The sequence below is a fragment of the Ruditapes philippinarum genome, unplaced genomic scaffold, assembly GCF_026571515.1.
Source record: "Ruditapes philippinarum isolate M1 unplaced genomic scaffold, ASM2657151v2 ctg1371_1_1_1_1, whole genome shotgun sequence".
Taxonomy (NCBI): Eukaryota; Metazoa; Mollusca; class Bivalvia; order Venerida; family Veneridae; genus Ruditapes; species Ruditapes philippinarum.
In genome coordinates, this window is record NW_026861298.1 from 87,893 (window position 1) to 105,112 (window position 17,220).

At 33.1% G+C, this 17,220-nt stretch overlaps 1 protein-coding gene across 2 annotated transcripts; it reads right to left on the reverse strand.

The window, feature by feature from the left end:
* Nucleotides 1-1,178: 1,178 nt before the first annotated feature.
* LOC132715164 (uncharacterized) lies at nt 1,179-17,061 on the reverse strand. Of its 2 annotated transcripts, none has more exons than XM_060698141.1 (5): nt 15,452-17,061; nt 7,265-7,438; nt 6,908-7,051; nt 3,757-3,975; nt 1,179-3,414 (listed from the first exon to the last, which is right to left on the reverse strand). In XM_060698141.1, exons 1-5 carry the CDS (start codon nt 16,443-16,445, stop codon nt 3,050-3,052), a joined length of 1,896 nt encoding a protein of 631 aa, XP_060554124.1. In that variant the 5' UTR covers nt 16,446-17,061; the 3' UTR covers nt 1,179-3,049. The 2 variants fall into 2 exon arrangements, with proteins under 2 accessions (XP_060554124.1, XP_060554125.1); XM_060698142.1 differs by lacking the exon at nt 15,452-17,061 and adding an exon at nt 9,927-11,029.
* Between the last annotated feature and the right edge of the window lie 159 nt (nt 17,062-17,220).

Sequence of the window (17,220 nt, forward strand, 5' to 3'; positions counted from 1 at the left end):
TAATGGGCAATGCCTGAATGGCTTGAATGGCTAAACTGTTGACTTATAATTGGCAATACCTAAATGGCTAAACTGTTGACACATAATGGGCAAGACCTGAATGTCTGACCTGTTGGCATATGTTAAGCAAGATTTGAATGTCTGACCTTTTAAGACTTGAAATATGGGCTTGGAGTTCATGTCAGAAATCGGAGTAAAGAATTTCAGATTTGGCAAAAGTAAGTTGGCCTTTATTCTACGATGACGTGTCAAATGTTTCTATCTTAAAAAACTATTTTATAATATTTCACATAAACGTGGAGCAAAATGTGGGAAAATTATTTGCAGAACTATTAAGTTATGAAAAAAATAGGATCTACCGATTTTAATTGTTTGTTTTTGTATTTTTGAGAATAATTTTGTGTGTTTTCTTATATAATTACATTGTACGTTGGTCTTCATTCCTTTTCACTTACTTTACTATCAATGTGTAAGCAGCTAAAGTTTACTTATTCTTGATACTTATGCAACATTTGTATTTTAGCTGATTTTTATGTATGTTGATATCATTATTGTCTATTCATGTATGTTTATTTATTATTGATGCTGCTCTCCGTATATGGAGGTATTAAACAGTCATCATTTGTATCTGCGCATCATTTATAGTAGATTATACTACATGTACAACATCAACAACATTTAAGCTATACCTCTTAATAACCAATTTTAAATTGGCAGATACCACATTGTCGTAAACATGCACGGAAGTACTTCTGAAAAGTAGGTACATTCCACTTGTAACAAAACAAAACCTACGCCTATATTATTGTTTGTGGTCAGCATGATGTAAAGATTAATTAATATTTATAATAAAATCAAAGATCTTTTAACCATCAAACTACGACATCATAGGAGGATGCCCGGACACTTCAATTGTACTTTAGATTAGATTTTTCTTGAAATGTATGAATACAATTTGTTGTTTTTCTCTTGGACTGCACTGTTGAACCTCAATTTTCACAAAACGCATTTGTCACATGAAGTGACAATTGGGTGCGAATACATCACACCTGTGAGACATACGTGTGAGTTCCTCACGAATCGCCAATGTGATGTGTACGTTCGACTATTTTGTCGATTTTCAGTCTCAGTAGGTGTTGTATAAACTGTTGTTTTAGATACACAAAACTAACGCATCATTTAATTTCAAACATTTTAATTCAGACATGGGCATTTCCAGGAACAGGGTCATGCATTTTACTTTTACCTATATACTTCATCCTTTTTAAGCTTTGTTGGACAAGTTCTGTTTATGATTTATTTTTCTTGCATATCTTTGTTAAAATATGCAGAAAATATGTTTAAAAGTAATTTTAATTGATGTTCAAGTATCAATGGCTACGTAGTTACATGTCAAATGTTCCTGGAAATTTACATATTTTACATGAATATAAATATAAAGACAAACTTGAGTCATGTTGAGACGACGGATACACCAGTTTAACGTGTTTATTTTTCATATCATTATCACCTCCGGAAATAGCGCAGTTAGGTGGGTAATTACCCTGCTTTTATTGTTCCAGGTTGAAAACCTGCATCAAACGAACTTTTGAGTAAAAAAAAAATGATTTATTATAGTGACCGAGACGATGAAAAAGTTATTCTTTTTTCCTTTGAATAGCTATTATTTTGGATATGTGATAAATTGAATGTTACAGTATACTGTATTCGAGTAGCCTCATAAAAGTGATCATCCCATTCCCTGCTCCAGAGGTCTTAAAACATAATTATGATCTTTTAGAGAGAATTTCATAGTTTACTGTCATTCGTTAAGGAGGTGTGACGAAAATCACATACTCGGCATGACGTTGGCTATTAGCAACACTCAAGTATAAAACACTAATTACGCCTCTAACATGTAACATTTCATATAAAGGAACTCCACTGAGGTACAAAAGCATCAAACATAAGATAATTTGAATTTTCTACATAGATCATCTGGGACACTTATAACAGAAAGATTGCAAAAGATGATAAGAAAATACATGTACTCAGAAATAATTTTAAAATCATATTTTTGTGCAATTTTAAGTCCAATTAGATCGAAAAGCGTTGGAACGCTTTTCAATTTTGGGTCCTTTTTCACAATAAGAATAATTATTCTGGAAAAACGGAGTGAGTAAATGATCTGAACATTTACACAGAAGTTATTGGTCTAGACCTACATCAAATTAACCATTAATCTCGAAAAATTATTTCCAGTTCTATCATGTCAAAAAACCTCAGTGGAGTCCCTTTTAGTTGATAGTATTGGCTCTTTTTAAAAGTTTTTTAGACTGTATCGTCCTGTCAATGTTAACGGTCAGAAAAAAAGGTTTAAAATACACTCTAGCTAAGGGAAATAAGTCTACTTTAACATAGTTGTTTCAAGATTGTTATGGTTGTTGTTCTTGAGCACTTTATCATTTGACAATAAATCAATATTATAATGATTAATGTTCAGGTAATAGTAAAAAATGAACAACTTAACATTTTGCCAGACTGTTCAAATAATCAATAAACAAAGTGACTCATTGAAATATCCTTCAGAATGTATCTGTAACGTAAAAGGTACATCTTTTCTTATTTTAGGCAGTATTTATGTTGTATCCATCCTATTTCTTGCATTAGTGCTTGGTCAATGACTTTAATAATAGTAAATCTTTTGAAATATATAAAAACGAGCATAATGTCATGTTAACATACATCGATTCTAATGATGCTGATGCTTTCAACCAGACTCCAATCTATGCCTAAATGTTAATTTTTAATTCTAAACACAAACAGGATACTAGTAATTTAAACTTAAACCAGCAAATACTTTACTTTTTAACCACAACCAGACATACGTGTATACTTCTGAATAAAAATACCGCAAAACGTTATGTCATATGCAAAACCAAAACTAATGTCTTCACCAAATGACATTTTACCTTCGCTTGTACCGAATGTCTACGTCAGGAAAGTTTTAACTTTCTCTTCGTAATTGACAGTTTTGATATTTTATAATTAACATGAACACAGATATAATCTAGAACTTCTGTTGCGGTGCATTATTATAACCATTCTGCTGTCGGGTACTCTTTTTTATCACTTTTGACTGCATCTCTGATTCATTTAGAGTGTCATATACCTCTTCAGGATCAAGTTTTAACTCGTCAATCATATTGTATATATTACTTTTTGGGATTTCAGTTTTATTTTTCCCTGTTTTATTTGACAATGATATATTGATATCATCTGGTTTTGTCATTTTCACAACGCCGTTCGTGTTAGTTTTGTCATTGTCAATATCCAATGAACGATTCTTTATTTTGGGCATAGAGAGTTCTATCCGCTTCCAAAATTTCGCTATTTTTTTCTCATCGCCATCTTTTGGCCATTCAATGTATGTCACTGCAAAATAAATATAATCATTATTAAGACAAGGAAGCATACAAGAATGGTATGCAATAATAAATGCATTTAACTCACTACACTGTTGAAGCAGTACCTCCAGAAGCTTGCAGAAGTAAACAAAATATCGCTTTTTTCGCCCATTCTTACGTTTTTATTTATTATCGTATATAAATCGGCGTGAAGAGATTAATTAGACATTTTAAAGTTCATTCTTTTGGGTGAAAAGTTGAGATTTTAACGTAAAATCATTCAAGCGCCTTGTCCGGTATATACCGGAATACGGTATTTAGTGTGGTGCTCCAACACCTCTTTCAAAATAAATATAAAAGTGTGTCTTACCCGAATTTAAAATAACCTTTAAGTTTGGGTCCATTGCATCTTTGCATTCGGAAATGTCGTCAAACAGAATTGGGATGATTCTGTGTTTTCTCTTCAGCATTTCTTGTTGCGCCACCTGGTATTCAAACTTGGTGAATTCACTCGTGACATAAGATGGAGTTATGATCATGATTGTTCTTCTAGAACATTGCACCGCCGAGATGATGTTGTTTGCGATTGCTATATAAGGAATAAATGAAAGACAACTTGTCAGTTGAACAGTGTAATAGTGGCTTGTTTTTTTCCTTTCCAATATGGTTAGCTTTTTTATTTATTTTTATTTTATCTCATTTTTTGTTATGAAAAATATGCATTAATAAGCAGAACCAATTGCAATTAGAATATTGAATTTCATATTGATTAAACAATGTATATGGCGAATCTTTCAAACAAATATAAAAAAGGAACGGAACTTTTTTTGTCTAAATATATCTTATTAATGCGTATGTATAAAAACTGCATGACAGACTGACAAACGATAGACACGTCACCAAGACGTACGGATCATATACGGGCAATCTAATAGTAGTAATGGGCGATACATTTTATCTTCAGTATTTTCTTCTATGTCTCAACATCACAGGAAGATTTTTATAATGACAACTGGTATACAAAGCTTAAACACCAAGATTGTAATTGTGTACTCTGTGATGCACAATGAAATAGACAAAATGTGGGTGGATAGATGACAAAATCAATCTAGCATTACAAGGTAATACAAAACGAATTAGAAAAGTGAATTTAAAATGACAAGTTCACATTATATTTAGAAATACAACGCACAATTAAAAAATTTATCTCCCGGTATTTAAAGCTATATTTCACATTAAAGTTTCAACCGACTGTGTCAATAAAATAATAAAAGTTATTTTCCATGACATTAATGGTTTCCCAACAATGGGAGTAATTCTATTTTATTAAGATAAAATCATCAAATAAAATCAATTAAATCAAGAGCCTTGTACTTATTTCATACACATTTAACCACTGCAATATTTATAAAGTGTCACCTGCGGAAGATTTCACATTATCAAAAATTGTTAATTTCTAAAGATATTTCCAGTTTAAAACAGATCCCATAATTATATCAAAGTTCAACTAACTAATATTATTACTATGAAATGATTGTGTTGGTTATTTTTAAAAGAAATACTTCATTTCCTACATCAAAATCTTATTTTTTAAACTTACATTAAAAATTTTTTCGTATGGTAAATATATAAACACATTCATTATTTCATGCACAAGCGGGGGAACCGCAGTAGTAAATCCGACTTTCCAAGATAATGTTCTTTCAGGATCCGAACACACTTGTGTAACTCGAACATATTATATACCATAGGGTCAAGTAATATACCATAGGGTCAAGTAATATCTAATGAACTATCCGGCCACGAAGATATTTTGTAGTATAAATTCTCTATATTCTAATACTTTATTTTATATCATCCAATATACAAAGCGCACGATATCTACTTTAATATAATTGAACAAAAATATCTTTACAAACACAACAAATAAAAGTCTGCATATTTATAAATACATACCAAATGACAACATATCTATATATCAAAAGCACCTCAAAATATACAAGTTTATAGTCATTTAAAAAGCACACACACTACACTCACATGTATTCAAAAACATTAAATTATTTTAATATCATGCAACTTCAGACATCATATGTATACATCATGTTCACATCCAAATACAAACCTCAACTAACAGAAAATCAACAATTTACACATTGTCACATAAAGGACAGTACAATAGATTAAAGACTGCTATGTTATTATTACAAGCCGTCGTCAATAAATCAGCGAAGGTGTCAGTGTTGTTTTCTTAAAAGTATTTATTTATATAAGATTTGACACTAGGATTGTTAAGATCGGTGAAAAATTGATGAATATATGCGCTGATAATTGATATTTCTATGTAAAATGAAAGTAGAGTAAAATACCGTAATACTTTTTTAGAGTCATAATTTTTTTTTTCATAAAATTTATTTTTGTCAATATTATGATGTTTGGATGATGTTTAAGGGTTTTGGGTTGTAGAGGGGGAACGGGGGTATAGTCTAAGTCATGGCTACGCGACGTTCACCTGTGAGTAATCATAGTAGTAATAGTTAGAATATAAATTACAAAACACATTTGAAAGAAGTAAAATTTTAAATGGGGCATAGCTCTTCCAATAATCAGTTGATTTCAATGAAGATCGAACATAACTTGTTATATTTTGATATAACATACTTGCATGTCAAATAGAAAAAAGATTCATTGAAATTTTTCAAAAGTAATTCTGTTGAAACCAATAGTTTCACTAACAAATTGTCTTAGAAGAGGCATAACTCTTTCATAAATGAGTAAAGTATTGCAGCCAAAATCGAACTTGATCAAGGTTTATACATAACATACTTACATGCCTAATACAATGACGGTCAGTCAGTCAGTCAGACGGACGGACCGACAGACAGACAGACGGACGGAAAACACCATATCATAATACGCCCGAAGGTCTTCGGGCGCATAAAAAGTAATTGGACTAAATGTCTTCAAAACGTTCAACATTGAAAAATGGAAGCTTAGTGTTGACAATAGACCTGATTTTCTCTTTATAAAGCTACTAAGTCTGAATGCCTTTCCTTCCCTTCTAAACCGTTACCAATGCATTTTTCTACGACAAAATTACCTGAAGTTCTCGTCTCTAGAATTTGGATTACAATTAGAGCAAATGATAGTGAAAATGTAGAGAAGATATTGTACTAATAGTCTATAAATAGATAAATGTTTAAAGATAAAGTAAGTTGGCATATAATACTTTGACATTAAAACAAGTGTGTCTCATGACTGTATATAAATGGTTGGTACCAATAAATTATTTAATTCTTGCTGATACCGGTAAAAAAAATCAACCAATTTTATTTTAGACTATAGACACTTCAAATCAAAATCCAAAACACATGCTTACTGAAAATCAGAATGCATGTACCATACATGCTCATTAATGTCATTAATGAGCTAAAATACCTCTCAATTTGGATACCCAAATGTCTAAATGTTTTCTTCTTGCGGATAATATCATGTGCAATGTAAAAAAATGAAAAACCTACTTTCTCCCGGCACAAAGTCTCTGAAATGTACGTTGATTTTAAATCCCATTTCCCTCTCGAGCATTGGAAACAATGTTTTGACCACAAACTGTTCGTCTGCTTTGTTAGATTTATAAGAGATAAACGCGTCCCATTGCCTGTCGTCTGCAAGAAAAGAAAATTCATTCACATTGTACATTAGCAAGCCATTATTATACTAAAGACGATTTTTTTTACTTATATTTGCTTTATAAATAAAACATTCCCTTTATAAATTACAGTCACATTATAAATTAAGTGGCGTAAAATATTACGTGGATAACATATTAAATCTGGGAATAACACCATTGCGACTTCTTGTACTTTTATTCCACTTACCATCATCCTCGTAACCTTGAAAGTAATGTACGAACTTCATGACGAGTATGACCCGATTTCTCCATAAAATGTATGGAACTACAACCATTAACGCTATGAGGATCAGTAGGAGTAATACGCATGCGCCAACTACCCAGTAATGCCACGTCACTTCCTCCGGTGGCGCATATGTTGCTGTAATAATTAAAACAAAAGAAACACAAATAAGTACTGTGATTACTCACGCGGCTTTGGACATGAGTTTCGCCTTCATTTCCCCCTTCAACAAAATGAAAACCATATAAATTACATTAATTTTGGCTAAGCTGATTCTTATGACAGGTTACTAAGCCTAGCATGCAATGTATTATTAAGATATTTTAATTTAAGCTTGCATAAGGTAACAAAATGGGTGAAAAAATAAAATGAATTAACTAAAATAAATCATGTAGCGTGATGAAATCCGAATTATTACTTTATTTTTAGATATTAAGATAAAATTTTCATGACAGTGTTAAGATATTAGATGTATTGGCATTAAACACTTTATATTAATATACTGTACTATATTCTGGACATAAATACAAAAAAAAAAAAAAATACAAAAATTAACCACCCTGTTTGAAAAATATTGACAATTGAAGTATCGGTTTTCTACAACAAACAACAACAACAACAACAAAGAATATGTTTTCATTATCTGAAGAAACATTTACTAGTTTCATATTTTTCTTAGTTAAAAAGTACTACATGCATGTATAATAAAAAACATATTTTTAACAACTACAAATAAAACACATGACAAATGTCTATATTTGTTGGTTTATTTCAGACAGGTACTTGTTACTTTACAACAAATAAGAAGGTTTATTTCAGACAGGTACTTGTTACTTTACAACAAATAAGAAGAGGATGGGACAAGAAAACATGGTTTACAACATCTATGTTTTACAAGGTTTACCGAATGCACCATTGTCACATATACATACAATTTCTTGTAATTCTTGATCAAATTTACATACGCTGTACTTGCATTCCTATGAAAATCTATCACATGTTCTATCTGATTTTACACGCAGCGTTTCATTATAAGTATTGTGAATATTTTGTTCTGTGAAAAAAACTGTTTTCGTCTCGTAACTTCTAGTAGTTTCCAGAAAAGTCTCTAGAAACTCTGGAAAAAGTAACAGTTTTACCGGTACCAGTCGTTATTAAAAACATTTCAAAAAAGTCATTAAATACATATTGAGTGTAATGTGTACTGTTTAGTAAACCCGGATATATAATGTTTCAGGTTATTTGGTAATCATTCTAAATACCTCATTACTTACCACATAAAACAAGCTGTATCAAAAATAACAACGAGTAAGCTGGGTATTGCAAAGAAAAAATCATATTGCAATGAATAACGATCTTTAAAGACACGTTGCAATAAATTGTTAACTATATAAAATACTTGAAAATCTAGAACTTTGACTTAAAGAGTCAAATTTTTTAAGAAAATCAAACTTGAGGGAAAAAAATCAAATGAAATAGATTCAAGTAACAAATTACATGCTATGTGCGTCTAATGACTGATTTTACAGTATTTATCACCATATTTCTACTGCTTGACTAACGGTGTAAGTGTTATTTTTTGTATGTTCTGACCTTAGTAATTTACTTAGAATGCAAGTGCTGTTTATATAATGTAAATTGCTTTCCTACATTCTTTGTACACTTCACTATAGATATATTTACATTTTCAAATTTTTCATGAAAATTAGCATAAATCTTATTATGTCCCAATTTAATCAAGAGACCCTTTCATCAAAGATTTCGCGGGATTGTAAATGAAAGAGTTTAAACAACTGTATGTAAATGTCATTTGAAGTCAAATTACAAGTTGGGAACACTTCTAATTCATTTTTTTTGCGACATAGCATTGTGGGATAAAATATTGCGATATCCAATATATTATGATATATTGCACATCCCTTCTACTACATCATTATTTCTTTCCATAGTTTAGAGCGATAAGTGTTTGTGATTTTTTCATCCATGGACATATTTCAGACATTCTACACTCACATATTTTCTATATCTATGAAAATATTTAAATGGTTAATTACTTGTTCATATAAAATGCCACAATGATATTTTGAATATATGTGGTTTTGTTTAAAAGGATACTGGTTCCTATTATGTGTGGTTATTTATGTTGTTCCGCTTGTGATTTTGATCAATTTTGAAACGAATATCAGCCAGAAAAACCACCCTTAACTTTATACAAACAGAACCGTGATAATGCATAATTATATACATGTAGTGTCTGCACGAGAAGTGATTAGTGTTATTCATAGCCGCTGAGTCACTTATAATTTTTGTGAGTGCATCAATCGGAAGATTTCACATCGTTTACACAAATAAGTTTGATAAAGAAGAATTGCATATTTACAAGAAAGGTATAATTTTAAGAAGTCATTTACAAGTGGATATTATCCCGGCTTCAAGATTGGTGGTCAAAATGTTTGAAAGCACCTTTATGCCATAAGCTATTTAAAAAATCCCACAACTATATGCGCGTTTTTTTTTCGATAACAAATATGCAAACATATACTTTCAATAACCCCGATTTAAGGAAACATGTATTGTGTTTCTTTACGGATTAATGTAAACGTTTCCGCCATATACAGTTACTTACTTGGTGGGTCCCATCTTTCGCAGAACGGTCCAGAATAGTTGGCATGACAATTACATAGCTCAGTATCTCTTTCATTGTCATAGAAACAAGACCCATACAAACACGTTTTACAGCATTTTCTGTTGCACACAATACCTATTGCTCCTGGGTCACAGTTACACCATACTAAGGTCCCGTTCGATTCACATGTTCCATACTGACATGGCCAACCATTACATATTCTTTCTGATTCCGGACGTAACGTGTACGAAGAGTCACATACGTTGTATGTTCTCTTATTAGAGTACTCGGAAGTGATGACCGGGGCCAAGGTCGTGGTGTCTTCTTCGTCTTCTGTAAACTTCTTACAATAAGACATAATCGGAATGTCAGGCACAGGAAAACACCTCTCACTTTCTGAACAGTTCAATAAGCATGGAGTGTCGCACCTCTCTCCTCCCCAGCCGGTATCACAATAACAAAACGACAAATTTTCACGTGCTATTAAACAATCACTATTTTCACACTTACAGTGAAACACCTTCTTTTCAGTTACAGTAGAAGTCACGGATGTTGAAGTTGTCATAGTGATATTTTTACAGTCGTCTGCGACAGAATTCTCGTCACATGCACAGAATTGTTGACAATCGTCACCAAGAAAGCATGTCATTCCATTGCAAACGTTTGGTATTATACACGGGTCAAATGCACATAAAGTCTGAGATTCGACATTTGTTATAAAAAGAACAGTAAATGTAACAATAAATATCTCTTCAGTATGCATTTTTAAGTCCCATTCAATTTCTATTTCGTCTTAATTTAGACCTCTTATATGGCATAATGTCCAATATGTAAATATAAAATTTCTACATGCAAATGTTATCCGAATTTAATAACATCCGGTACGAAATTTACAGAGATGGTAATAATGTATAAAAATAACTTAAATCCTTTCCTGACAAACAGAACACGAACGGTGTATGTTTTATTATTATTTATTTTTTGTATAATCCAATAAAAGAAACTTTACGGTATGTTCTTTCTGCCCGTCCTATGTTAATGTTTTTTTTTTAGAAAACAACAAGATAAACACTGCACGGTCTATTTCATTCGCTGACGTAGAATTTTGCTATACACTGGTGTAGATAACATCGTGAAAATAAAGGTGCGCCTCTCGGGTGAAATAAATAAAACGTTTATTGGCTTAGTCAATATTTACAATTCTATTTAGATTTTACAATATTTTCTTAACAATGTGCTCTTATAATGTCGCTGCACTTATATATAGTAGAAGTTCGATGATTTATTTGATAAAGTAGTTTGTTTTTGCCTTGACAATTTATAAATATACATGTATATCGGGTTGTGCTAACAACATTTTAACGTATCTTGACTGATTCATTCATTCATTCATTCATTCATTCATTCATTCATTCATTTATTCAATTCATCCATTCATTCATTCATTCATTCATTCATTCATTTACAATCGAAGTCTTGAGTTTATGTGTTATAGATTTCTTATTACAAATGTATCTTAACCGTAACAGAAAATTATCTGCCAAAAAAAACATATTTTATGTTTTTCGTTCGATAACAATTGAATGTATTTATGATGCAAGCCCAATTAGTATGATATTATGATGTCATTATTTTCTATTATTTATTGCCCTTTAAAAGACTTGACAATCATAATTATGGAAGAGCATTCATGTAAAATTGCTTTGTTCTTTACACTATATGCGTGATGCTAAATTACAATATTTTTACGTGACATGAACAATGTTATTTTTATAAACGCGCTTGTATGTGCTATATGTATCATGTTGATTGTATCATTCGCTTATTATTGCATATAAGTAAAACACATTCATATAAATTCAAAAACAAAAATATCAGTTGCTTTCTGAAATGTTTCTTGAAAGTGATTATTTTAATATCATTTTAGCATCCTTTATTTCGTTGAAATTTCTTTTCGCTAAATAGAAAATACTTTGTGTCAATTTGTCAATTCCAAAATTAGCGGGTCCATATTCACATAATCTGGCTAACTACACGTATATCACAGGTCCCCATGCAGCAGTGCTATACATGACAATTACAGCCACTAACAGGAGTAGGAACCAAACTTCTCGATACAATGTAATCAGTTCTCAACATGCTGATAGCCCTCTTGCCATAAGCACCATTGATCGGTAAAAGTCAATTCATTCTGTTGCAACGACTTTATATCGTAATTCGTTTCTTATGTACCTGGTCGTGTTTTTATTACTATTTAAAGAGTAATAGCAGGAAAACAGCGGGTAAAGAAACAAGCAAAAATTACGTTACAGATCGTTACAGTCCGATAAATTTGAGTTCAGCTGCGTTTATTTCTCGAAACAAAGTTTCAAGAAAATTGGAGAAACTCAAATAAACCAAATAAGAGGCAATGCCGTATTATTCGGTCTTTCCTATTTTAATTGACCGTTCGGATAGGGTAATTAAATTCAGCTCAATACCTACTGTCTAGTGAGTGTTGCTTAATGTTGAAAATTTATATATTTTTTAGAATTGATAATCGTATTTCTTCATGCGAGTGTGAATCGTGCTTGAGTTAATTACATTCAATTATTATATATAATATCATTAATTAAACACCAATGATGAACTATTGAAAAAAGCAGTTTGTCAGTGCATGTAGATAACTGTGTTCATAAAAAAGCGTATTGGAAATTAAAAAAAATTTACATTTAAACGCAAGTTCGATAGAAACAAGGCGTGCAAAGAATTTTGCTGTTGTTGTTGTTGTTGTTGTTGTTTTATTAGCATGACGTATTCAGCAGGATGAGCTATATAATTTTTGTGTGAACAATCTTCCATAATTATTGCAAATAATTATTGAATTTTCTTGATAAGAAGCCATCCTTTATTGAAACCGTGACACACTCGATCTAGAAATACAATTGTTAGACATTAATTACCCTCATAAAATACAATTTCTTTCTAAAACATATGTTCAATTTATTAGCAAACTCATGCATTTTTCTGTGAATCAATCCCAGAGTACTAAAATACAAAATTTGTGCAGCTATAAAAAATTGACTGTTTGCGGGTTTGCTATTCTTTTAGTGGCTCAAGTACCTTTTTGTCTTTGTAGTTGGCCTAAGTTATAACATTCAAAATGATGACAAACACGCCGGGCAGAGTTTAAGATTTTAGTTTGCTGTATTTGCCCTGTCACCAGAATTACAACAAAAGGACACATATTCACTCAAGAATGCTTCTGTGAAAAATCGAAACTGTTCATTGACGTTACTGGGCAGGAAAAAAAGTTTCAATACTAATCACTACAAATGTTTGGATAATTTAAGAACTAGTTGACCACGTAGTAACTTACATATCATCCACACGATTGTATAATATTTGTATGCGGGTTAATAAAGTAAAACAAAGATTTAATTACTTGATAATACATAAATGGGGAGGGAGGAAGAGGATCTGAGCCCCAAGTGTCTTTGAAATAAATATAAAGAAGTATGACGATAAAAAAATATTAAGTAATGAAGAAAATAGTTCCGAATTGTATTCATTTAAGTAAGCCTCGATATCTACATGCACAAATATGACCTAATAAAGTATGATTGGTGCATGGAAGTGTTTTACAATAGCTCTTATTGTTGTCATAGGACTTGTTAACATTGTCATAATGAGTTATTGTAATTAATGAAAGATAATGGTCGTGTGACCAGATTTAGTTATATTTGATATATTTAAAACATTTAAAGCTACAGTCTCACTTACATCCCGGCAGAGCCCCGGTAGACGTCCGGGGTGATCCGGGAACGACCGGGAACAACCGGGGTACATCCGTAACTTTGACGGCAACGTCCTGGATGATCCGGGAACATCCGGCATTCGACCCCGGATATCACCGGGGTGGTCCGGGATGATCCGGGAAGTATAGGTTTGCCGGCTTCATCCTTAGCTCTGACGGGAACGACCGGGGTTACATCGGGGAAGCACCGTAGCTCTGCCGGCACAAACCGGGGATGATCCGGGGTATGATATAGCCGGTAGAGCTACGGTAGAGCTCCGGTGAATGCTGACAGAGCCCCCGGTGAATGCCGGCAGAGCCCCGGAGGATGCCGGCAGAGCTCCGGAGGATGACGATGGAGCTACGGTTGATCCCGGTAGAGCCCCGGCAAAGCACGGTTCATTTCAAAAGAATCACGACAATTTGCGATGATTGCACTTGTTTGTATTAAACCCTTCCCTTTTCACTTCTATCCAGTCTTGCATAAGGAATTTTCAGAAAATCATCATGAATTACTATTCTGGAACAATAGATATTATATTAAATAAAAATTATGTATCAATGTACATGTAATCATTTTCGCGCGTTTTCAATCCACCGGGGTACTACCGGGGCTCTGCCTGGATCGTCTTGAGCTCTGCCTGGGCTCTGCCTGGATCGAACGGGGCTCTTCCGGCGTCACCCGGGTACGACCGGGGAAGCACCGGCATGAACCGTAGCTTCACCTGGGCTCTGCCTGGATGATCCGGAGCGCATCCTGGGTGGTTAGTTGGGAATTACCGTAGTGCTGCCGGGGTAACTTACCGGGATGGTTCTGGGCTCTGCCGGGAGTAAGTGAGACCGCAGCTTTAATCAGCTCCAATGCAACTTTGATAACTTTAAAGGGTTCCACAATTTGTGTGTTTTAAACAAGTGAATTTTTTAAGGATTCGATCAGCCTCGTTGAATGTGTTAAAACTGCGGGCTTAAAACAAAAACAGGCTGAATTAAACTATATATACATGATTGTGTACATGAAATGAGAACACGTGTACATGAAATACTTTGTAAGGAAAAATGCTAACCCTTTAAACGGCGACTTAATAACCGTGTTGAACGTTTAACCGAACGTACTAATGAAATCCTTAGATTTTCAACATTAACTTTGTTTCTTTACGACAAGATATGCCATTTTGTTCATATTTTGTTGTATTCAAAATTATTACAATACATATCCGAATATGGAATAACTATTTTCCGCTACTAGGGTCGTACCGTATTCTATCAGATCGGGAAAATACATTGTTGAGTACAACTTAAATACAAACAATTGTCATATCTTGTCATAAAAAAGTAAGGTAATATTTAGAATCAATTAAAAACTTTTTCCACCCTTTAGTCAAATACTACAGTAACCTCGGTTACCGGTTATTGAATTTTCTAACCGTGTTTTAGCTAAAAACCGACGCGTACCCGTTTAAACAGATAAACGTGACACCCTTATGAAATAGCAACTCTCGTATAAGAACCAACAATTATTCTCTTATGATCATGGACATGTTGAGAAATAAAAAAGATAAGAATGATAAAAGTACACGAGAAACAGCTGAAACAATATAAGTTATGTAAAATGTGCATTACTGCTAATAAACATTCTTACATAATTATTCTTGTCTAACTTTATTCCAACATTTATTCCAATATATTTTTCCTTAATCGATTTTTAAATATTTAAAACAAGTACATGTGATAAGAAATAAAGTAAACATACCATTTAAATGCGAGCTCGTTCCCGTGCAGTTAACCCCTATGTAGTCTTCATGACACTTGCAAATTTCCCCTCGCTCATCGTCAATAGTACATGTTCCAAAGTTTCCACAGTCTCGGCAGCATTTGTATTCGCACAGCGTTCCCGTCGACCCGGCGTCACACTTGCACTTTTCAGAATCGCCGTCACTGTCACATATTCCGTATTTGCACGCGGTTCCGGACGGGCATTTTCGTTCTTGATAATTATGATCGATATAACTGCCATTACACACGTTAGAAATCACGCTTATTTCTGTTGTCTGCGTTGATAAAGTTGTTTGCATAGTTGTCTTTTCCTGGAGAATTTCTACACATATTTGCACTGAGGGAGTAACAAAATGACAATAAAAACCTTCCGAGCATTCCATTGTACATTTGCTTTCGTTACACGTGAAACCTGACCATCCCTTATCACATATACACGTGTATTTGACCCCTTTTTCAACACATTGGCCGTTCTTGCATGTTACTCCTCCGGTTTCACATTTATCTGCTTTGGTTGTTACGTTGATAGTATGTTTTGTTGTAGTTTCATCAGTTTCATCGAGACAACTTGAATGTGTTGAACCATCCAAGCAGGCACATTCAGGCATGCACAAATCATTAAGCACGCACTTTCTACCACCATCACATGTAAATGCAGGACTTGCACATGGATTGAACGTGCATTTTGCAGGTTTCGGCGTCGCTACCTGTGACAATGTGATTTCTTTGCATTCCTCATGAGAAGATCCGTTTTCGCATTCACAATGATGTCGACAGTTATCATCCATCACACACGTACGACCGGTACCACAGAATCCGGGTACGGAGCACGGATTAAAGGCACACTGCACTTCGGTAGGTTTCCCGTTAGAGAACCAGCCCCTTCTCACTCGATGTAAACGTTTTGCGTCACATCCGAAAAGGAACATTTGTAACAAGAAAAAATGCATAAGTAGTTTCAACGCTGCCATTGCCTGGTGTTAATATTCCAATATATATATCTAGATATATAAGCATGTAGAACAATTATATACCATTACTAACAGGGGGGAAAATAACACATCATATTATCACTTGATAAAGCTGTCAAACATATAGTCGAAATGTCTGTTTATGAATAACACCGCGTGAAAAAGATTGAGTACTCATTCAATATTATGTCTTTAGTGAACTTTCAACAAAATAAAAATATACAGTTTTTTAGTAGCCTCAAGATTATTGAAGAACCATAGTCCATCTTCAATCACTACACTAAAACAACCTCAACCTTTATCCTTAATATGTGCTGTACTTTACGAATATGCAAAAAATAATTACAATGTACGTAAACAAACGAAATAATCGAACTAGAATTACGTCTGTACATTTCGTCACGTTGTATTAAATGGGATAACACCTGTTCGAATTATCCATTAAATGTGTCAATTGTATTCAAAACTTAATACTTTTCAATGTGATATTGAATATACAGTCAAGAATTTCTCAGTTAAACTCGAGTACACTTTGACTTCGATCTAACGTTAACGTTTAAAAATCCATGCACTGGCGTTAATTTAAAAATGATAAAGTAGCGTCTTAAGCCTACTTTTAACTAAACTGAAGCAAAAATGAATATATTAGTGAATAAAACCATCATTTGTTTTCTTATACACAACGACTTTTGCCTCAGGCAACCTTTCTGACAACCACGTTAACTTTCGTGAACACGTTACGTTAATATATAACGACCTCTTTACGTTTCGTAGT